This window comes from Parasteatoda tepidariorum, chromosome X1 (genome assembly GCF_043381705.1).
Source record: "Parasteatoda tepidariorum isolate YZ-2023 chromosome X1, CAS_Ptep_4.0, whole genome shotgun sequence".
Lineage (NCBI taxonomy): Eukaryota > Metazoa > Arthropoda > Arachnida > Araneae > Theridiidae > Parasteatoda > Parasteatoda tepidariorum.
In genome coordinates, this window is record NC_092214.1 from 21,802,354 (window position 1) to 21,826,946 (window position 24,593).

The 24,593-nt window shown below is 28.9% G+C and overlaps 1 protein-coding gene across 1 annotated transcript; it reads left to right on the forward strand.

Annotated features, from left to right (window-relative positions):
- Nucleotides 1-1,720: 1,720 nt before the first annotated feature.
- LOC107437524 (homeobox protein HMX3-B-like) lies at nt 1,721-20,987 on the forward strand. The gene is made up of 2 exons (XM_016049560.3): nt 1,721-2,322; nt 18,455-20,987. Exons 1-2 carry the CDS (start codon nt 1,959-1,961, stop codon nt 19,096-19,098), a joined length of 1,008 nt encoding a protein of 335 aa, XP_015905046.1. The 5' UTR covers nt 1,721-1,958; the 3' UTR covers nt 19,099-20,987.
- The last annotated feature ends 3,606 nt before the right edge of the window (nt 20,988-24,593 follow it).

The following is a 24,593-nucleotide window of genomic DNA, read 5'->3' on the forward strand; positions in this document are numbered from 1 at the left end:
ACAGTAACTATAACGTCTCTTTTTTTTTTGTCATGTGCTCTAATATAAGGATTAGCTAGCAGAAATTTTAAAATATGTAATTAACAATTAACGTTTGTTATGTTAACGCAATTATATGTTACTAATAATTAATTACGTTGTAATAGCACATGGATTTGTTAAAAGTCTAAAATCATGTAAAATATGAATGCTGTAAAGCAATGTTTCGTACATAGCTGTATTTTGAAAAAGTGAGATCTTAAATAAAATTCTTTTCAAGTCATTTAATATAACTAAACACTACCGATAAATGAATTTACGAAAAAATTTACGTCATCTAGAAAAAAAGTACATTTTCTATTCAAAAATTTAAAGAGTATTTAAGGGTTTATTACCATTATATTTCTATCTTTGAATGTAATTTAAGAAATACGTGAACCAATTATTTTATCACAATTAAGTGCTGAGATATTGTTATCTTAATCCTTTGAAAGTTTCATTTTAATTGTATTTTATTGCACTTTATTTTGAAAACAAATTAACCTTTAATGTGATATTAATAATAATTAAATATGTATATATACTGCTGGCAAAAGTTATGCTACCTGCCTTACCAGCTAAAGTGATACGTTAATCATAATATTAATAACTGCTAACAATAATTCGTTTCATTTGGACATAATTGTCGATTGTATCATAAATGTTCAAGAATGGAATGAAATTATTTTTATTTTTTATATTGGAATGAATTATAAGAGAATTATTAAATATTAAAATCAATTATTAAGGAATTTGAACATGTCTTGTAAAGGATATGCTAATTACTAGCAATATAATGGCCTCATTTACAAATTTTTCGGAAGAGTGTTTTTGGTGCAAATTTTTTAACTCTGAACTAATGATTTTGTGACGTTTCCTCGAGCATAATTAAAAATGATATTTTCTATCGAATTAAACAATGTATGTCATATTGTTATTATCCTATCACTAATTATTTTTTAAGATTTAATTCAAACTAAATAGTATATTATTAAAAACTGCATTTACTTGAAAAGAAACAATAAATAAATAATCTGAACTCCAGTAATAAAATCTTTTGGTTTTTTAGTTGCTATAATGATAATATAAGGCCATATAATAAGACTTTTTGAGAATTTTTCTGATACGGCATGTTTGATAAAAAAAAACAACGTGTTTTGCTAATGTAATTGGAGATTAACAAATATTAACTTTGAATATTGCTCAGGGAAAAACTAAATGGTGAATGTAAATGAAAATATATGAAATAAGCAACTAACATCTGATTCAAGAAGAGATAAAAAAAATGCTAATATAAAAAACAATCGTTTTCTAACTTAATAAAAATTTATTTTCAGTCAAGTACCCTCATTGTTTCGATTACAAATAGTCCTTAAAACCCCCAGAATGTCTTTATCAATGACATTCGAAATATGAACAGACAGTCCCTAATGATAATCCTATTAATTTCAATTTTGTAAAAAAATAAAAGATAATATCACGGCGAAATTAGACTACAGGGAATTGATTTAAGACCTTAGACAGACAAAATATTTGTCTCAATAGTCTCAAAATCTTAGAAAGTGGGAGCAACAAGCGAACCAATTGGCAGGGAGCAGAGGCGGTACAAACGACCCCCTTACTAACCAATAGGGGGCGCGTATCACTAGATATGGATTTCAAATGTTGGAAAGCATGGCGCTCCTGAGAGGCGGAGTCGGGAATTTTGTCACTACTTTCAAAGAACTTGGAGTTGGTATTGACAGTCAAGTTTGTGAACAGTCAAACGTGGGACGTTGGGACAAATATTTACTATTGCCTCAAACTTGTGATCAAAATACAACAAAACTATCAATTTTAAAAATAAGAAAAACCGATAACTAGTAATGTTTTGTGAGGATTATACCGTTAGCTGTTTCGATACACAAATACTTTAAATTAATATTAATAATTGGTAACCAATGTCTATCCTGATGTCAGAAAATGGTGAGGAGAGAACTGTTTGCTCATCAAATTCTTCAGAAGCTAAAGCTCCAACTGAAGACATGAAAGCACCTTCGATAGCCACAAGAAATTCTTTTTCTATAGCTAGCATCCTAAGTAGAGATGATCCGAAAAAAGAATTTCATGTTGTTCCAAATGATGTCAATACCTGCCTTGCCAGAAGGAACTTTCAGAATATTGCATTTGAACCACGTCTGGCGATTATGCGACACGCGCAGAACTTTTGTAATCATCAACAACATGCATATGTGAAACAGATATATCCTCATTATGCATGGAATCCTGTTTCAACTCGAGAAGAGAATAGGAACAATAATTCAGGTAAACAACTTTCTCAAAGTATTGCAAATTTATTTTAATAGTTATATTATTTTGAATGAAGTGTTTAATATCAAATCATAGGGATCAATTATCGCAACTTTTTTAAGAGAATCTTAACAAAGATAATCTTTCAAAGGTTCACCAAAAAATTCCTACCTATTCGCTTTAATTAAGAAGGCTGATTGTGGTAATTAAAATATACCACAGAAGTAGTAAATTAGCAAATATATGAATATATATATTTATATATTTGTTTATATATATATGTATATATATTCAGCATTTAGTTTTTAAAATAATAAAATATAAAAAAAAATGAATTTAATAAAAAAAAAATTTAAAAGACTGATAGAAACTGATTTTGTATAAAATTATTTATAAAATATTGAACACAGGCCTTTGAAAGAGAATATTAGCTTAGAATGAAAAAAAAGGAGTTGAGAGGGTTTCGAAACTTTAATTAGCTCTTCAAACATTCCTTGATAAGTACCTCAGATATTCCTTTAATCATTTACAATTTGGTAGCACAAACTTTATTTATAGCACAGAGTTTTGTAGCATTTCGAACTTGCTGCTTTCTGGATCAAAGGCTGGAAATTTAGAATATTATGATTATAGAACTACTACTAATTATTGTTCCTTTTATAAAATTGAAGTAACAAATTACTATATTTTTTAAAGGTATAGTCAGATTGAAATTGTTTCTTTCTTTATTTTTTGAATGCAATTATCAGGTCTTGCATCTAGATTACTCAATTATTGAAGTACAGTGATAGTATACAAACAATTGCTTACCGTTTTGCAGAGTTCATACTGATAATTTTATACAAAAGTAAACAATTTTGAACAATTGTAACAGTTTTTTACAATATCGAAAAATGCCATTAAGTCATTTCCAGTTTTGTCTTATCAAACCTTTAGAAAGACATTGTGTCAGCTATTAATACATACCCTGTACTTTACCCTGTTTGGAAATAATTTAATAATTAATATTTAGAACTAGAACTTAAAAAGGCATTAACAATGGTAGTAAGAATGGAAATATTGTACGATCTTAGTAGTTTTTTTTTTTAAAATTTAGTCTACCAAAATTAGTAAATAACAATATGTATGCTGTTTTTTAATTAGGTTATTATTCCCGAGAAAGTAATATATATATATATATATATATATGNGAACATATATATATATATATATATATATATATAAATACATATCGGCGGCAGCCGCGCGCATTTAACGATATAAAATGCTTAGTGTTTTGAAGTTTTGAATCTTATATTTAAGTTTAAGTTATTTATCTTAAATAAGATTCCTTTCTATAATGGATTTTTGATAATGGAAAAAATCCCCTTATTTCCATTATCAAAATAATTTAATCAATAGGAATGCAACATTTAAAAGTAATCGGTTATACGGAGGTATATACGGTGAAGAAAACAGCAATGTTATATATGACTCTATTTTAAATTCGTACACAGTTGCACAATTTGGGCGCTAAAATTATTATTGCACTCTAAAAAGTTTATAAGTTCAACATATTCTCCTATGTTGATGAAATCATAGTTTGATTACCTTGCGATAATGTCATTATACAGAATTATGTTTACGAAGAAATAAGAGCGTAGTGACAAATGTTTCATGGGGTTGTTGGAAGCAATAAAGTTTTAATATCTCTTCGATTTTAAGAATTGAATTCGACTGTTTAATTTCCAAACATAATTTCTTTTAATTTGCAAATGTTTTCGATAGATTGAAGTCAATTGAAGTACATTATTTTCTCTAACTTCCTCTAGCACTTGTTAAAGTTTCTTTTTGCCCTTTTTTTTGTTGAGAATAACAATACTGTTCTATGTAAACATAATTTAATTATTTTACTTTTCGTTTGGAATCCATCATATTTGTACATACATTTATTCTAAATAATTTAAAACAAAGTATTAAAACAAACTACATTAAAAAAATTAAGTAGTAATTTAAAAACAGCATAATTTGATTCCAACAAATTACATAAATAATTTGAAAATACTACCATAATTTAGACTAAATACTTTTATTTTACTACAGTAAATCTTAATTAATTGAATTTTATTGTGGATGTAAGTGAAATTTGAAAATTTACACAACAAAATTTTGTAATGCTATAGCTTTGATCCGTATGCTCTTTTACTGTTGAAAGTAATCATTAGTTTCAACGTATATCGGTATGTATTTACTTTTAATTGTGATCAACAGATTTAAATGATAATGAAAAAGTTTGAAATTACTGTTAATGGATCTTTTAAAGTTAATGAAAAGATTGTTCTGTTGATAAGAAAATAATTTAAATTTAATCCGTATAGATTCTTTGCAAGTAATTAAAGTACCTTCAACTGGTATTAAAAATGTTTAAACATAATGAATGTTTTAACGGCAAGGAAAAAGTTTAAAGTGCTGATGATAATGAGAAAATATAAAACACATGAAATTGAAGTATTAAGTAATCATAATTAAAAAAAAAATTAGCTTGCAGCAACAATTCTAAATGTTAAGAAAAATTTAATCACTGCTGTGAAACTGGAAAAAAAAGTCATTTGTGAAATAGTTTTTACAATTGCTTGGGGAAATAACTGCCCATTGTTTTATTATCATAGTTTTTTGTCATCGTCAAACTAAAAAATAAAAATATAGCAAGGAAGATTAAAGGGATATGGAAGTCTTATTTATATTTCGCGTTATGCAGATTTACAATTTATACTGCATATGTATTTGAAAAAATAGAAATTCGTTCTATGACGTTGATCGTTAATGAGCGTTTGTTACTGATGTTTACTTTATATACATTTTAAAATATAAATTATAGCTTTATTAAATTGATTGTTCATAAACGTTTATAGCTGTTTCATATTTCATATGTATTTAAAATATAAACAGTCGTTTTATTAAATTGTACCTTGATAAGCGTTTATAGTTGATGCTAAAAAATGAAAATTACTTCGTTATTAAACATTTTACTTGATGATTATAGGCTTAAGTAATGCAACAGTTTTAGTAATGCATTTAAATAAGAATGCTCTAAGGAAAACAACAATGTACTAAAATTTTATTATTTCGTTGTATTTATTCATGGCTATTCTTAAGATGCTATAATAATATCAGAGGATTTAAAAACTCGTTAAGGGTTTTGCAACTAACTATATAAGTTATGTTCCCAAAATTCGCCTAAGATTTCTTTGCAGATTTTTAACTCGTGTAATTTGCAATAATCAAAAATATATTTGCGTTTCCAATAGTCAAAATTATCCCATTCCTTCACTGGGTTATTAAAAGTTATTTGAAGTTTCGTGAAGATTCCTTTAAAGAATGCACTTTTAAAGTGATGGTTATGATATCAGTAAAAAAATTAATAAATAAATAAATAAAACCTATAATTTATTAAATCAAATCACGTCCTTTTACTGGGATTAAAAATATTTTATGTTCCTACTTTCCAAAAAAAAAAAAAAAATGCCAAGTTAGGTATACATATTAGGCATATATAGCAAAAGAAATGGAGAAATTCTTGCATATACATATATAAATCTAAAAAATTGTTCTACATTTCAGTATTCTTTTTCAGCCATAATATATGACAAAAAAAGAGTTTTCATTTTTATAAATATATACGTTTATTAAATTTTTATTACTTCTTTTCGGCAATAATTATTTTTTAATTGAACAAATTGAAACAATTGTTTATTAATACGATCTTAATCCTAATGTACTAATTGAAACAGTTGTTTAATAATACTATCCTAATTAGTACAATATTTAAATATTATGTAGTGAACCTCGAGTGGTTTGCAATAGTATTTGACTCCCCACGTAACGTACTCAACGTAATAACAAATAATGCAATTATATTTAATTTATTTTGATTTTAATCTAATTATATAAATGGTGCTGAATGTTTAATTGATAATAATATAATAATGAAGTACAAAACGAAACTCATTTACTTGATTTAAAATATTTTATAATGTTAAAAAGCATAAAAAAATTATTTTCGAGAAATCAACTCATTTAAAAAAAAAAAAAAAACAAAATGGTTCAACGTTGAAACATACTATCGGTGCTTCAAACTGCATTATGTTTTAAATTTTTTGAAACTTTAAAAAGGAATTGAATTGATTCATATAATTTTGTTGAATTATTTTCCATTTAAATTGAACCATTCCATTTAAATTATCTTGCACTCAAGTTTAAAAAGTGTGGATCTATATTACAACAAAGCACCATTTTTATATTGCATTAAATTTGAAAGACTCGGACAGTTAGCTATGAAATTTCTGACAATGTATTTGCGTGAGTTTCTTTTGATGTATAAAAATATTAACACCTTATTATTCAATTAACAATAAATAACGAAATGAAAAGAATTCAGAACTGAATTAAGGATTCTACCGGATAAATTCAAGACCAAAAAGTTCTTGATATTTGAGGAGACCTTTCCTGACTGCTCTAAGCTGCCAATTTTACAATTTTGTGCTGCCGATTGTGAAAACTGTATTAGAATGTTTTAAGTATATACATTGATAGTAATCCATTGACATTTAATGGGGAAAAAATGAATCTATCGCTATCTTCTATTACAAATATTAAAAAATATGGATTTTTAATGAAATTACTTACTGGTGTGTCTATTAATCGATCACAACTCGGTAGTTGATATTATCGCGACTTTCAAATTTAAACTTTGTTTCATCCCAGGCAGCTAAACTATTTTTAAAATTAAAGAGGAAAAAAGCCTCATTCATCACATTAAATATTTAAAAAATACTCTAAGCATTATTTTGAAAAGAAAGCAAAATTCCCGGTTTATAAAGAGAAAGTTTAGATGGATGATTTTGAATTTTTTTCTATTTTTTAAATCGAATATTGGATTAAAATTAGAAATGTTTGCAATTTTGTTGTTTAAACAATGTCTATGGCAAGGGTGGCAGACATTTTGCATATAATGCCCCAATTTTTAAACGGGTGTGCCCATATAACTAATATAATTGACTAATTTTTACATAAATAACATTTTTACCTAATGCCTTAGACCGGAAAAGTTATGTTTAAGCAATGCTCTAGAGGAAGTAAAATATTATTAATGTATTACCTCGTAATATCAGATCTCAATAACAGGCCATTGCGAGTCCTCCAGTGCATTAAGATTCGGCCACCCATGGTCTGTGTTGACAAAATAAAAATAAGAGAATCATCAATATGAAGTCGTAATAAAAGAATGATATGAAATTACCTGAATCACTTAAATGATTTCTATATGATAATTTTAGCAAATATATGTAAACATTTTTCTTAAAATATCTTTTTATAAATTTAAAAATGCTTAAATAATTGCACTAATAAGGCACTGCCTGTTAATTTAAATTTATAAACAGATAAAACCGATGAACAATGCATATTTATTTTCTCCATGAATGTCAGCAACATAAGAATAAGAAACTCATATACTTCAGAATCTGTGATTCGTTGAAAATAATAAAATTTTTATTAACACTAGGTTGCCCAAAGGAAGTCATTTTGACTACTCTTTAACTGCTTTTTCATTTGCAAAAAATGTACAAGTAATAATGCATTAATTAATATTTTCTTTACAAGTGAAGTAAACTTTTTTATTGTTCATATTTACTAATAACTTGTTATACAACTGTAAATAATATAAAAATTGTTACAAATTAATTAAACAAATTTCTTTACACATTAGTTATTCATTCACAGTGCAGTCATTTTGACTGCTTTTGGGCAATATAGGTATATACTAAGTTTCAGTCTTTCTAGTGTTAAGGAAACAACGCTGTAAAAATTTTAAAACATAATTTAAAAATTTTCATAAACTGTTACCCGTCCATGGCATTTTCCTGAAAGTATGAGATGAAACGTAGAGGAAAGGTGTAATAGTTCTCTAATATGCATTCGTATTGTAACGAAGGAGATGATAGTCTTAACCTCAAACAAGCTGTAATATATGCGAAGGTTGTGTGAAAATAGAAACAATCAGTGAGGAAATTGAAGTCTGAAGTTGGTTTTAGTGCAAGGAGAGGGTTAAAAAAATTATGTTAAGTTTTTAAATTCGTTATTAAAGTTTATAATCAGATTTTTAAAGTGAAAGGCAAATGATTTTCTTGTTATGTTTTATAGACTCTTTTTTTGTCATAAAATGTTCTTTGAATAACTATGGTTCAAGATTATTAGAATTAGAGCTAACATATTAAATATGCATTAATACAATCTTGGTACAATCGTATTATCCCCGAATTTGACACTTTTTCTAGATTTTGCAGATTTATAATTACTCTTATTTTTTTAAATAAAAATGAAGGACAAGAGGGATGAACGGTTTATGTCATTTTTCACAAAAATGGCTATTGGATTACCATCTGTTGCATTTTGAGGGTTACTAAGTTTTGTCAAATCAATAACTTGAAAAAGCGTTTCTCCCCGAGAGTTATTACACTTTGCTGGGATTAGCGGTTTCTCTCCCAGCAGAGGCAAGACGACCAAAGAAAGGCATAGTGAAGAAAACGACGGGATTGTATTGCTAAAGTTTTGATTGGAGAGGCATTTCGAGAAAAATACAGTTCTTCTCCACCCCGAGTTTCAAATTTTATTTTTTCTCAATTTATTTTATTTTTATTTTATTTCAATTTAATTTTTTCAAATTTTATTTTTTTTAAAATTTCAATTTTTGTTTTGAAATTTTTGAGAAATGTAAATATATGTTTATGATACTTACGATTTCAATCGTATGCCAGCTCTTAAAAATCTCAAACCTTTAAATTCATTTCCCCCCCCCCTTAGAATCAGCTTTCAGTAACATAAACTGTTTTGTAAACTGCAGGATCTTCAAATGCGTTCTCACAAAACCTTACCCGAAAAAAAAAATAATTCCACTGAAATGTTTAAATAAATAATAGACTATTAAGGAAATAAAGTAATTTTTTTTTAAACTTAAAATTATCAAAACACGCAATGCAATTATTTTAAACGATTAAGAGTAGTTAGAGTAGTGGCAAAAACAATCCTTTATTTTGTTTTATTTTAAGCTGTTCTTATAACATTTCTCGTAGGAGGAAAAATTGTTTAACAGATCAATTGGCCATTCACTCCCTAGAAAAGCATAGTGTTAAATAGCTCTGTTACTTCAAAACATCCAAATAAACGATGCAAAATCCAGAAGCACTCATAAAATAGCGCAATACACTCAACAACTATGTATTCATCTGTTAAACTGCTACAAACAACACATTTGCTCTTCAATTTACTATGGAGAGTCCATAAAGGCAAGTTATTTGATCGGCTCTTTGATGTTAAATGGGAAATCTTTTGTTCCCTCTCCAACCCCTTGTGATATTGAAACCCATGGGGGACAAAGAATAGGCTGTGACAGGGGTTGGGGACATAAATGGCTCGACTTTTAACCTAGCCTCTTCATTGCTTCATCTGCCAGATGTATCTACAATCTGTCTCATATAAAAGAAACGGTGGATTGTTAGATGAGTGGGATTATATATAAGCTATTGGGTGAGTGGACATGGAATTCTTGTTGAAAGAGTTTTGTTAAAGTTATATAAACTAGGTAGACTAGGTATTACTAGATGCCTAGAGTATACCTAGTGTTTACTAGATATACACTAGGTAGAGTATACACTAAAATTGTCGGTAGTCGATAATTCTTAGCTAGAAATGAAAAATGCAAATCTGCAAGATAACTTACAATATATAAATATATTTTTTTGTAAATTTTTGGAGAATATAATATGTTTATAGAAAAAGTCATATTACGGGTACAAAAAAGAAAATCTAGATCTCCTGAACCTTTTTCTCCATCCAGTTTTCAAGTATATTCGTGTTCAAAATTGATTGCACTCTCAGAAATAAAACTTTCACAGTTTCAGCAGTCCTTGAGCTGTAATTCGTTAATTTTGCGAATCATTTCGTCACGAAATCACGCGAATTGTGACGAAAATGTTTTCTTAATTAAGGAAATTCATCGCAGTGCATTGTGGGAGATTGTTAACTAGAATGAGGACTAGATGATCGAAAATAAAGTGGCGGGAAAAGCCGATGGGTCTGTATGGTGGTCGAGGAGTTGTCCTCGTAGCAGGATGATCACGGGTTCGAATCCGGCTTCGGGTGCTGTTACATTTTATCTCTCTGTTCTTTATATCTTTTATAAATATATTTCTTTGCACTATTAATATAAGAGTAAAAAAATGGATTTATTAGAGCGTTAAGGGTATTTTTCTTTATATTCATAAAATTTTACACTCCTTCCCTATTTTTAATTAAATAGTCTCAGTATAAATTTGAGATAGGTAAACACAAAATGAAAAATAGTTAATATTTTTAATTGATAATAATGATAAGTATAATTGTGAAACACAAAAACTACAAACGTTCCTAACAAAATAGTTTCGAACAAGTGTTCAAAAAATAATTTTACATTCATTTAAATGTGTCAATCAGTTGATTAAAGCAGTATTACAGTTAAAATTACATTGGAAATAAAATTTATCATAACTTCTAATTAATAAGGATCTTTGAAACTGAAAAAAAAATATTTCTTTCTACTTAATACGTTCTTAAAGAATATGCAATGAGGGGAAAGTTGATTGATATGCACATTTTGATAATGTAATGCTTTGTTTCATTGGTTATTTCTATAGTTATAAGGGGAAAAAAGAACATTGACATTGCTAATTTCTGAGGAAAATATGAAATCACCAAATATTTATTTGGTACAACTAGATAGTGGAATTTAAAATTAAAAATTCTCCTTTCATTGAATAAAATTTCATGAAATAACTTTTCGCTGATAAATTACCATTGAGTTCCCCCCCCCCATATTATTATCTCTAAAAGCACACAGTATTATATTGGGTTCAGATCCACAATTTATATCGAAGTGAAGAAATCTAAAGTATAAATTATAGAGTGAATTTAGAAGTTAGGAGTTATAGAGAAAACGTAGATAGAACAAAAACATATGTGAGCAGATCAGAAATGCATTATTTTATTCTTTATTTTTGGATTAAAATATTACTAATGTAAACTAAGTATTAGTTACGTATCGAAAAATCATGAATCTAACAATTTGATTTATACTCACGTTTTGAGCTTACTTTAATATAAAATCCAATTGTTAATTTTTTTTTTTGAATTCATTGAAGACTATTGATTGGTCATTTGATTATGTTGATTTGTAACATCATGTCCGTTTTTTTAAAAATAAGTTACATAATTTTTGAGAAATTTTAATGTATACTTGTGAACAACATTCTTTTAAAAAATCACCTTCAAATTGTTATAAAAGTGCAAAACTTTATTAGAGAAAAATTGAATGTCGTACTTATACAGTAATATACGCATTAGTTTGTTCATATTTTATGACTTAAAGTTTCAAAAATTATTTTCTGTGAATCAAATTTAAAACTCTTCTTTCGTAATTATTCATATGATTCAGTTTAAAAATTACATTATTCCTTTGAAATTACTTACTTACCTAAACTATTTATACATTCAGTGTCAAATATAATAATGCTAATACGCTGATATTTATTTCATTATCGAAGTTAAAATGAAATAAATGTGTTACAATAACTGGCGTACTTAATTTTAAATTGGGATATATCACTAATACTTAATAGTGAATCGCGATGGCTCAGGGGATAGAGCGTTCGCCTTCCTATGTTGTGAACCGGTTTCAAATCCCGACAATGGCTGGTCATTACGAATTCCGCATCCGGCTTGCACCGACCACAGTGCTGACGTGAAATATCCTCAGTGATGGATTATGGGTTAGAGTCCCCTTGCAGTCAGGCTAACCGTGGGAGATTCTCGTGGTCTTCCTCTCCATGTAAAGGAAATGCGGGTTAGTACCATCAAAAATTCTTCCACAAAGTCAAATTTGTGTTCCCATATGCTTATTGTATTCCGAAATAATGTTGATTTGTGAAATTACAACTTCTTTTCTTGAGCTGCGATAGCTCAAGAGATAGAGCATTCGCCTTCCAATGAGGTGAACCCGGTTTGATTCCCGGTGATGGCTGGTTGGTATGAATCCTCATCCGGCTGGCACTGATCACAGTGCTGCCGAAATATCCTCAGTGGTAGATGGATCATGGGTTAAAGACCCCTTGCAGCTAGACTAACCGTGGGAGGTTCTCGTGGTCTTCCTCTCCGTGTAAAGGAAATGCAGGTTAGTTCCATCAAAAAGTCCTCCACAGGAGCAAATTTCTCCCAATACTTGGTCCAGGAGTTCCCTTGTCTTCTGGATTGAGTTCAAAATTACAAAGTTACGTAGCTGAACATTAGTAGTCGTAACCCCAAAAATTGGGTCGGCTGTTCAACGACGGTAATAAGTTAAAAAATCAAAATGATTCTTAATAGTTTAAGAATTGATTTATAAAAATATTTCTTTTCCAGAGTGTCATAATTTTATAATTTTATGTACGTAATACACATTTTCAATGGCATGTGAAATCTTGAACCATTACTCTAAACCCCCTGTTTCAACTTTCTTCTGGTTTTACAAGAACTTGAAATGGCAAACAATCGAGCTTTCAGGTACTTCAGTTGCTCCTCTATTACCTTTTATTTCCGCCAAATATTCATTGAAAGAAGGTCTTTTTATAAAAGAGTGATTCTTTTGGAAAAACGTATTGTCGATCACAAAACAAATCATCGTTTTATCCAACGATCCTAAGATGTGCTTTTAGCGGCGAGATAACACATTCAGATTAGTACGATGCCATTCAGATAATCCTTTAATCTTGCTTCCCCCTCTTTAACTGACTCCCGTGATATTTTGAATGCATTATACTCGTGAGAAATAGAATTTTTTTTTTTTTATTTAAACTGGCTGAAAGTGGGCTGAAAACTGTGTTTCCTTTTTTGGTTTTATTCTGCTTTTGTGAAAAATAGAAATGTACTTAGGCGTACAATTGCATCTGCCGTAAAGAAGAAGGATAAACGATTACTATTTTTTCTCCCTTTTTATTGAAAAGTTGCTAGAAACATCAAAAAAATGAGATTTTTTTTAAAAAAAATATTGATTGGTATTAGCAATTTTATATTTTTTCATAAAATATTTTAAATGAAAGACAGAAAACATTTTCTGTGAAATATTAAGATTTTAATTTTTTTTCTGTGCTGGTTTAATAAATCTCACTAGAAACATTATTTTAGGTAAGACTGAACACAACCCCAAGAAAAAATTTACTGCAGCCCCTTTCCTTAAGAAACAAAAAGTTCTTTTTGTTTTATTTAGTAGAATTTCTGAAGAACCTTCCTATCAAAATTATAGTTTTCATGATTTCTCGTATTTATAATAAGGAATTCTTTGTAATTTTTTAAAAATAAATTAAAGGACGTTTCATATTTGTAAGGAATTTTGACAACACGGAGAAAAAAAATCCGGTAAAAAAAAATATTTAAGTAAAAATATAAAACTTAAAAGTAAATTTTACCGATTAAATGGTATTCATGCCTTGCTCTCCAGTATTATAATAAAATTACCAAATTAAGCCGCATTTACCAAATTTTATCACATACTATAAAAGCATGTTTTATTGTAAATTTTACCAAAGTTATTACCAAAGCGCTTTGCTGAAAATTAGTAAGCTTTTCGGTTTTTCCCTAGACCAGAAACACGATAAATTTCACCATTTCCATATAGTAATTTAAACCACACCTTTTTTTGCTCAGTGCGGATCCTATGCTGTACCTAACTCTGGGACAATTTTCATTGTCTCCCCCCCCCCCTTGAATACTGCCTTGATTTTAGAGATTTAGCTTATATGTAGTGATTTTTATTATCTTCTGTTGGTTTCCACTCACACAAAAAAATTGGTTCTACTTTGAACCATAACATCGGTACCCGTAATACAGGGAATATTCAGTGCAATCTAAATAAGGTGTAAAATTGAATCCGTTCAAGTTGAAATATCGTATTGTATAATAAAGCTTAAGAAGTCCGATAATGTGGTTCAACTTGCGCAGTTATTGAAGTGGCAGTAAATTTTTTTTCAACACGATTCAAATTTTCGGGCAAAATTGTAGGATGTCTTCTTATCTATAAGCATAATTTCATATGATACAATTAAAATAATATTCTGTCTAAAGAAAGTTAGAGTCTCAATGAACTACTTTATCTGAAAATATGGCCTTGGGAAAAGTAATAAAGCACATTGAATTTTTTTATTATTATACTTTTACGAATGAAAATGATCATACTTTTTTTGCTCTGATAATATATTTTACTACATATAGAGTCAGACAGAGTAAACTTACTTTTAACAACAGATTTACAAATGAAGTCTACAGTTCTTGAATCAAATTTGCACCGCTTAACACACTTGAAATATTAAAAAAGAATTTGCAAATGAATTCTTATTTGTATTTTATTTACACAAATGTGGAGAAAATAAAAGAATTATAAGCATCAAAAGAAGTTTTGAGTAAGTCATAGTAACGATGACGATTAGAACTGCAAACTTTTATGAATTTTAAATACGCACTTGGGACCCTGGATCACGTGACATGCAAAAATAATATTATGGATTTGATTAATAAATTCTTGATGTTATGCTAAATGTCTTGATTAAGGATGTGTTAATTGTATATTTTAATTATATGATGTAGGCCGCAAGTTGCTTAAATTATATTTACTGCTACTTGTTGTGTTAATTATGTGTATTTTATTACTAGTTGATGTGACAATTTTATATGCAACATTATGGAAAAATAAACATTGTTTAGCGAAAGCTATAAAAAAATTAAGCTTTGGATAGGAAAAAAAATACAGAAAAAGAAAACGTGAAGGAATGCATAGAAGATCGCTTTTATTGATCCAATGACATCATAAACACAAAAATATTCAATACAATTTTTTTTTATAAATTTTAAATAATAAATTCCCAAAATTTTAAAAATTTTGGCATTGCTATAAGTACGCATATACTAGTTTAGACATTACTATAAGTACGCATTATAAGTACGTAGACATTACTATAAGTAAGCATATACTAGTTTAGGTAAATGTTATTATGATTGTTGAATACTCACTTTTCTCATAGTACTCGCGTATCCATTATGTATATTTATTAATTAAATTACATTAGCTTGAGAGTTTATGCATTGAAGACGCATACAATAATGACATTAGATTGATAGGTTTTCCACTGATGACATACACGTTATAATATAATGAATATACATTGACGACACCAAATTGAGTTTAAAATATATTTAGTTCAACATATAGTAGTTAAACACATTTGTGTAATATTTAACTTCTTCAATTGAAGCGTTGGTAAAATAAAAATTCCCAATTCGCCGAAATAATAAAAAAATAAAAAATTAATAAAACACGAAAATGAATCTCAAGCTTTTTTGTTCTGATGTTTGTAATTATAGCATGAACAGCAGTTAAAAAACTGCTGTTCATGCTATAATTTTTTCCCTTAAAAAACGCTGACATGAGTCCATACATCATAAACTCTTAAAGTCAAAAGAATTCAAGTATCAAATTTTACCAAAAACCTTTTCTCAAAAAAGTATTTATCGACCAAAGTAATTAAGAAATTGTTTTAAAGCTTATGGATTTTCCATTTTTTTAATTTTGTAAGAAAATTTTAAATCTACCATTAAAGGCTTTTTAGGCAATTTTTAGTTAATATCAAATATCAAACGTTATATCGTGAGTTGAAGTTGAATGAAGTTGTGAAATATATATTTTCTTTATTGCAAGGCTAAGGATTTATAACTTATAAAATCTATACTAAATAATCTAATACCAAATGATTTAATTGAATCAAATGATTTATGAATTTAATATGACACTAAAATCATGAATAATATTTTAAATCGCTTTTATTCGGGTTACTTTAATCTAACGTTATACATTTTGAGTATACAAAAACACTGAATTTCTAACAACAAAGTATCTTTCCTAATTTGACTTTAACTAAAAGAATATAAATTATTCTAAAACAGTCAGAGTTTCTTATTATTTTCAAATTCGTTGGTTCTGCATTGGCTAATTCAAGTTTAAATCACTCATTTTTCATTTCATATTAAATTAAAATTTTATGATTTCAAAAACTAATTACCAAACTTAACCTAATTATTGTCTGCAATTATTTTTTGATGAAATTATTGTACACAATCGTTATTTTTGATATTTTTTTTCTTAAATATAAGTACAATTGTTTTTAAATTCGTGATCATTCCTCCATTTCTCAAATTTAATGAAGTGAAATGAATTGCTATAACTTTAGAATCATAAACCGATATCAACTATTCCAACTTTACGATTAATAAATCGCTTAGATCCTCTAAATAGGCTTAGTTTAGAAATTATAAGCAGCTTTGGTAAACCTATACACAGAGTATTAGTCTTAATTTGTGGTTTACCGATGCGGAATTTTACTATAAAACTTATCTTTAGCTATTATTGAAATTATTATTAAGCCTGATTATATAACTTATTTTTAAATATTACTAAAGTTAATGTTTTTAACGAAGCCAAATGGTTAACGTTATTTTTTTTGTCTCAGTTTGATTTCCAACATCCATCTTTAGTGATATTTTAGTTTGTATGAAAATGAGTTTCAGAGTGCCCTAAAATTCCATCAATAAAAAGACATTACTAAAACAAGGTTCGCATTTACAAATAAAAACTATTTTGTTTAATGAAATTGGGGTAAAAATCATTCTGTACGCAAACTAATTTACTATAAATTTAAATGTGTGCAGAATTGTTGCATTGTTTGTGTACAGAATTGTTTTATTGTTGCAATTACAAATTTTACGTGTTTATTTAAAAGGAAACGCGTTATTTTCTTGAACAAAAATTAACAAAAGTATATCATTTAAACGGAAGGTAAAAAGTTTATTAATTCAAGGTACATCAAAAACATGAATTATAACAAAATAAAAAAGTGATTCATCGATTTAATAATTTTTTTAAAACATTTAGGAGTATTATATTAATTTATAAAATAAAGTCGTCATATTCTTATAGTGTATCATTTACGTTAACATCAAAAACATTTATCAATAATCTTGTTTATGTGCATATCACAAATATATGAATTTAGTTTTTATAAAATTAAATTTTATGAAACTATATATAATAATAATTAATGATAATAGTAAGTAATAATAATAGTAATAAATTATAATAGTATTTTATGTGCCGTAAAGGTTTCAGCAATGAAGGTAAGGGAAGTTATTTTATAAAAGAAAAAACTTTAAAACAACTATTGTAAGTAAATAAAACCAATTACAAATATCGTAAATGGCTAAAAGCAATTTAATTGTAACAAAAGAAACAATCTAAGAAAAGAAATTAGAACTTATATTTGCAATAAATACTCGAAATTTTCGCAACTTTTTTTAAAGCAACGCTCAGCTATTTTGCTTATATTTCTGCAAACGCGTTTCAAGATATTAAAAATTACTTAATTTTTCTTTGAATAAATGGCACTTTTCAGATTTTTTATTCTTTTTAGAATTAAAATAACCTTTCACAAAATTCGTTTATTTAGACAAAAAACTAAACCCTGATCATTAAAGCAAAAAAATTTTACACTATCGAAACATATCGTAGTGTTTACTGCATTAATATTCTTATTAATTAAATCTTGCCAACGGTTTTTATTTTATTTATTTATTTATTTATATTTATTTGCTTATTTATATTTATTTATTTATTTATCTTTATTTATATATTTACTTTTGCCGATATATACTTTAGTCACTTTATTTCCTTAAATTGATTATTATTGGGTCAATTGATTATCACAAAATTTTTATCATTGGAGATATTTTAAGTAAAAAATGCTTCTTAAAAATTAAATAATCTCAAAATTGCCATTGTTCAAAAGATACAAGAAGTCCATCTCAGTATGCAAAGCGCATCTCTAAAGTTATGCAAATAATAACATCCCTTTTTCCTTTGTTATTTTAAAAGTGCTTTTAATCATTAGCATAAAACCGGTAATTTTATGGTTTGTTGTTTTTGCCTTATAAAATCATGAATTCTTACTTTAATCCATCATGAATCCTCAAATATCTATATTGTTGTGTTTTTTTTTTTCAGAGAGTCCTCCTACCTCTCAGCAAGTATCCTCCTCACCATCCTTTCATTCTCCCTATCGTTTGGATTTGAACAATTCCAGTAGATCTCCCAGCCCCAATACAGCCTCAGCTTCTCAATTGCGGCCTGACTCTGGAGGTTCAGACTCAGAACATGAGACTGGTTCCAAATCTTTATGCGCAGGTGATGGATCCGGTCAAGGTGATGACAAGAAAACTAAAACTCATCGGAGGAAAAAGAAGACAAGAACAGTTTTTACACGCAGCCAAGTATACCAATTGGAAGCCACATTTGAAATGAAACGGTATCTTTCTAGCTCAGAGCGAGCTGGACTCGCATCTTCATTGCACCTGACTGAAACTCAGGTCAAGATCTGGTTTCAAAATCGACGTAATAAGTGGAAACGCCAAATGGCAGCTGACATAGAAGCTGCTAACTTGCATGCAGCAGCAACTCAAAGACTTACTAGGGTACCTATTTTGTACCATGAGAGAGCAAGTGGAGGAACATCTCCTATTCCAGGGAATGGACTGCCCGTGGTGAGTGCTGCTGCAACAGCATTTTCTAATTATCCGGCTTTATTTTATCCACCTTATGCGGCAGTCCAACCAACAGCTGTTCGTCCCACGCTTTCTGGAATGGGATGAAAAGCTCAATTATAGGACAATTATTTAACTAACGTTGTAAATAGATTCTGAGTATAGTTAAACAAAAATATTTATTGTATATAGATAAAAACAATATCATAGCATTTTCTGAGAAGAAACCTTTTTTGTACTTTTTGAACCAAACATGAAAGTTATAGTTTACTGAGGAAGCAGAAAATGCTGCAGTTTGATTCGGCTTTGTGAATTATTCGTCACATACTGAAGAACTTTTAATAATAAAAACTGATTTAATATCACTTTAAACAATCATATATATTTATGCGAATTATTCATAAATCTGTGTAATGAATATTGTGTTTTGCAAACTAATGCACATTTATTTCACACTTTTACTTAAACTTGAGATTTATTTCCGTTATTCGACACATTGAATATTGGAAGTAATAAAATTAGTACTTAAAGCTTCGCATAGTATAAAGATTAAAAAAGAATTGTTTTTATTTAAGTAATTAGGCTGTTATCTTGGAAAGATAAGCATTATTCTCAGTGCTTAAAAAATTTGCATTTATGTTCTAAATTAAACTGTTTGGATGTTTTTTTTGATGTACAGAATGGTTTGTGATTTGCAAAAAATTTAAAATGCAAAATAATTTACAATACTTGAATTACTGTGATTTTACTTGAATTACTATGTAATTTAAATGTTGATAAGTACATAATGTTTCTTCTTTACAGTAAATTATTCGTAAAACTATAATTTTCAAAAAAGCCAATAATTAAAATTTGTAAGTTTAAAATAATTTAGATTATTTAAAAAGCGCTGGTGAATTCTGATTACCAGGCCAGCATTTTTTTTGCGAAACTGATGAAAATCTTTGAAAAAAGTAGCTTTGAGTATTTTAAAAAAAATATCAGTCAATTTATAATTACTGCACAAATAATTTTTAGTACAACTAATAAGGAATATATATTAAAAAAATGTCGGTAAAGAAATATCTTTCTTGTTTTTTTTTTCTGAAAAGAAATATTAACAAAGGAATTTCTCTTCACATGAATTTTATGAAATAATAAATGTTATTATTTATCATTATTATTATTTTCTAATTGGAGTTATTATAAAATTTCTATAGTTTTAAAATTATTTTGAAATATTTGCAAAACTTTTTATCAAAACTCATTGTGTTTAAGTTTTAATTTATTTAAGGGGAAATAAATTAGTTGATAAGTATTCCAATTATAAAGCCTCAAAAATTCGATTTTTAATATTTTATTGAAAGAAGTGTATAGAGATAGAAGACTTTTATTGCTTGCCAGTTATAGACTTTTTGCGTGAAGATTCGTGTTTTGTTTGTGGAATATTGAAAGACAATTCACGCAAAATCCTGTTTTTCAATAATGTTGACGCGTTGATCTCACCAAAAGAACATTCGAGTACAAATAATTACAACCCAGATACAAACAAAGAAAGCTAAATTATGCCTCTGAAATGATAGCGTCTATTTTCGTTTAAAGGTCTTATATTTTTTTAAATTAGATTTTTAAATAGACTAGGTCAAAAATTTATATGTTTTTGTATAATGAAGCAATAAACTTTCAGAAATACAAAGCATAATTAATTATGATAAATTTATACAGTTGTCAGAAAACTTATGAATGTTAAACATTTGTTAAAAACTTATCAATAATTTTCATTTAAATACTTATATGATTTTTTTCATAGAGTCTTTCAGCTGAAAATGTTCTTTTTTAAGTGTTTTGTAGCTAATGCTTAACTAAAAACCATATATTTAAATTTCAAATTTGTTGATTATATATGTATTATAGACAAAAATATCTGCAAACTTGTAAACTTTGTATTAATGGTTTTAAAAGCATTATAAATATGTATTCATAACTATGCTAAAAATAAATGAATTTTGAAGATGCAAGATTTCTTTTACTTTTTTATTTGTTGTCTTATCTATAACTAAATGAAACGAAAATCAAAAATTTATTTTCCGCATTTGTGTCTATCAGAAGCAAATATGATAAAATAATAATTTAAAACTTTCCCAATGAAATTTATAATATTTAAGCAATAAAATAAAAGAGAATTGCATTCATTGAACAATACTCTTTGGTTTAACCTGGAGTAGAATTTGGCCTAAGGTAACTTTCCCTTAAACAACTTCTATTATAGAAATCGCAATCAAAATATGTCATACCTCTATATATGCAAAATTGATTTATTAATAACTGGTCGTAAACATAAATAAATAATAAAAATAATAATAATTTTTTATCCCAAAATAAGTAGATTTTAAAATAAGTAAAATTTTTACGATTTTACTTTTCTAATTTTTGCTGTCTGTGGTAGCCCATTGGTTAGAGAATCAGACTCCAGTTCAGAGGGACCTCAACTTAGTTAAGACCAACAAAGCACAGGCTATATACATAGCCGTAAAATCTGTGGAAGTCCTATGGTTGACCGCTCAGAAGTTCCATGGGTACAGAGATCTGCAGAAAATTACATTTTTCTTCCGATCTAAGTATTAATTGAGGAAGAGGCCTCACGAATGAGGTCAGAGGATCAAAAATTGTGATGGTATAGTTTGTCTATGGATAGAACTCCCCTCGCCCCAAAGTATAAGGCTGTCTACTGCTATGGAAACAAGAAACAGCACATTTCAACGAGGCGAGCTTCTCTTTCCCCTGATTCCCTTTCTCCCTTTGACTCGAGCCAAATCCTGTCTTAAATATTGACCTAGCACCCCTACTTGAAATAGATAAACCTCGTAATCATTGTCACTGCCACTGTACCAGACGAATGAGTAGGAGAGTTCCTTCCATAGACAGACTGTCTGTCTTTTACGATCATTCCCAGCTTCGCAGGCAGTCACTAATAGTTTACAGTACAGCTCTAGTGCGACATAAATAAAGTAGCTTACATACCTTTCTTAAAATATTCACTATTGCAAACTTTGTGATGCTTATGTCTTTTACTTATTAGAATAGTAATAGACTATGGTTTAGTTAAATCACAGAAGTGAAACCATTTAATTGTTTTTTTAAATGGTTCATAGGAGTAAGATAACCGTTTTAATATAATATCTCAATTATAACAAGAGGTAAAGTGACATGAATGATGACTTCCAATGCTTAATGTCCCGCAGTGGACTGATCGTTAAGACACGGCTCCCAGCAGATCACCGAAGTCAAGCATCACTGGCTACTGTCAGTGTGCGGGTGGGTGACCACTTGGATCAGTTTGCGTAGGGACCGAGGGTGTGCGGTATTGATCCTCGTTAAACTGTGCTACCGTAAAGTGCTTGACGTCGCGCGCAGGTCGTCGGGCTACCGAAGCGGGGGTGCCATCCCCTCCACAGAGGATCAAAATTGTGATGGCATGTCTTCGGATCATCCTCCGGGATGTTTCCCAGACCGTCGCCAATAGCCCATTGTGCAGCTCTAGTGCGACGTAAATTAACAACAACAACAATGCTTAATTAAAGTGTTTTAAAGATACTGAACTCAGATATATCTAATTATGGTGATTGCTTCAGCCATTTTTTATGGAGGCACTGAGATTTATTTAATTTATTTACACATACACGTCTGTTTCATTCTAAACACTCTGAATGGTTTATAAACTCTTTTCAGTTCAAAAAATTCATAGCACAATTTTGCGAAAGACAGCAAGAATATACATCCAGTGTTATAGCGAGATTCGAGCACACTACGTCTACTCTTTAGAGTGTTTATCGGTGCAGCAATAGTACACATCGATGTTCAAGTAAAACATCCATTTATTATTGGGGCTTTGTTGCTGCTGGTTGTTGCCCTTCCGCCAAAGATTCTGAAGCATAGAGGTAGCGAGTTCNTTTTTTTTTTTTTTTTTTTTTTTTTTTCATTTTGTGCTACCTGTTCTACAATTTGCCAAGAGACAAGCCAATCTTTGCATAAGGAACACAAGCTTGTATATGTATCAAAACTAAACGCGTTCATTCTAACGCGCTACCTCTCAGCTGCTTTCTGTTCCAGTGAAAAAACCAGACTGTTGTAAAAAATAATTAAGAAAAAACATTACTATTCGAAATATTTTTTATTGTCACTCACACGTATGCAAGCTTGTGAGCTTATTGCGAAGTATGATTTATTATAAGCTCTTGTCAAGTTAAAAAACAGATTGCTCAATTTAAAGAAAGGCATTACAAAGAGACATCGATTGTAACAAGGATGTAGCGGGTTCGATACGTAGCGGGGATATATGTTTATGGTGCTTTCTCTAATTTGTGATATTTGTATACCGATTTGCCAAATACCTCTGAGGTTCTATTTTAGGATGTTGGGACATCTCTGATGTGTTATAGTTAAGCTACTGATTTCGTTTAGCCTCTTCCGGGCATTTGTAAATTTTCAAATGTACATTTTTTTATAGTTTTAGGTAGTTGTTAACTTATAGTTTAGGTATGAAGAAAAAAAATAACCGACGAGAAACAAAACTAACAGCTGTTTACTAATTAAAATAGAGGTTATCATACTGAACGTTTTTGCAATATCTTAAACTATACAACTTCCATTTAAAGTACCCTCTTTTGGTTAAAATTACCAGAATTATACCTCATTTACCTGTAAACAATATGGTAATAAAACCATATCATTAATTTTACTTAAAAACCATAGCCCTTCGGTAAAAATTATTTTCCATCGTGGTCTTCTCATTGAGCCAGAAGCTCAGTAAATTTTACTATATTCTAACATTTTTAACCGTTCCTTTTTTTTCCCCCGCATGTATTATTAAAAAGAAAGTTATAAATATTATGAAGTAGTTTTTAAGAAGATTTGTTTCTCTTCTTTTAATACGGAATTCGATTTTGTTGTGATACCATGATTGTGGTTTCAAAAACAATCGCGTGCGAGTGAGAATTGTTTGAGCAGAAATTCCACCCTTTAATTTGTTTATTTTCTGTTATTTTATTTATAAATTTAATTTCTTTAAAAATGACGAAATTCGAACGATGACTTCTAAGTACTGTACTGAACTTGACGGGCTGGAAAATATCCCTGAGGAGGATTTGGACATCCCTTTTTACAAGGAGGACCACATTCAGACACCATCCATTCATCCGCAGATCGTAATTTTCACCTGAACCAGAACATGATCTTTACCCCAAAAGGTATTGGTTTGTTACGGTAACTTGGAGGACTTTGTGACCCCAACAGATTTAGCGAGCACCAGTCATCATTTTCTTTAGGGGAGACTGATGGCCGGTGGGGCCGGTTGGAATCGAACTCACAACCCAACCCCCAGGCAGTCAGGGTTTCCCGACCCCCGATGACGTCTAAGAAAACTTCAGGGCCTTCCTGGCAGAGTAGCATCGCCCACCAAACGCTCTACAGCGTGGAGGTAGCGAGTTCAAATCCCGCCTTAACATTGGATGTATCTTCGTGCTATCCTACTATGAATTATACTATCTATCTTAATACTCGATAAAAGTTTATAAGCTGTACTTATGTAATTGAGCACGCAAGATTGCATTTATATGTACCAATAA

Coding starts and splice junctions, on each gene's coding strand:
- LOC107437524 (XM_016049560.3), top strand. CDS start 1,959: ATGTCTATCCTGATGTCAGAAAATGGTGAGGAGAGAACTGTTTGCTCA. Junction 2,323..18,454: donor GAATAGGAACAATAATTCAG/GTAAACAACTTT, acceptor TTTTTTTTTCAG/AGAGTCCTCCTACCTCTCAG.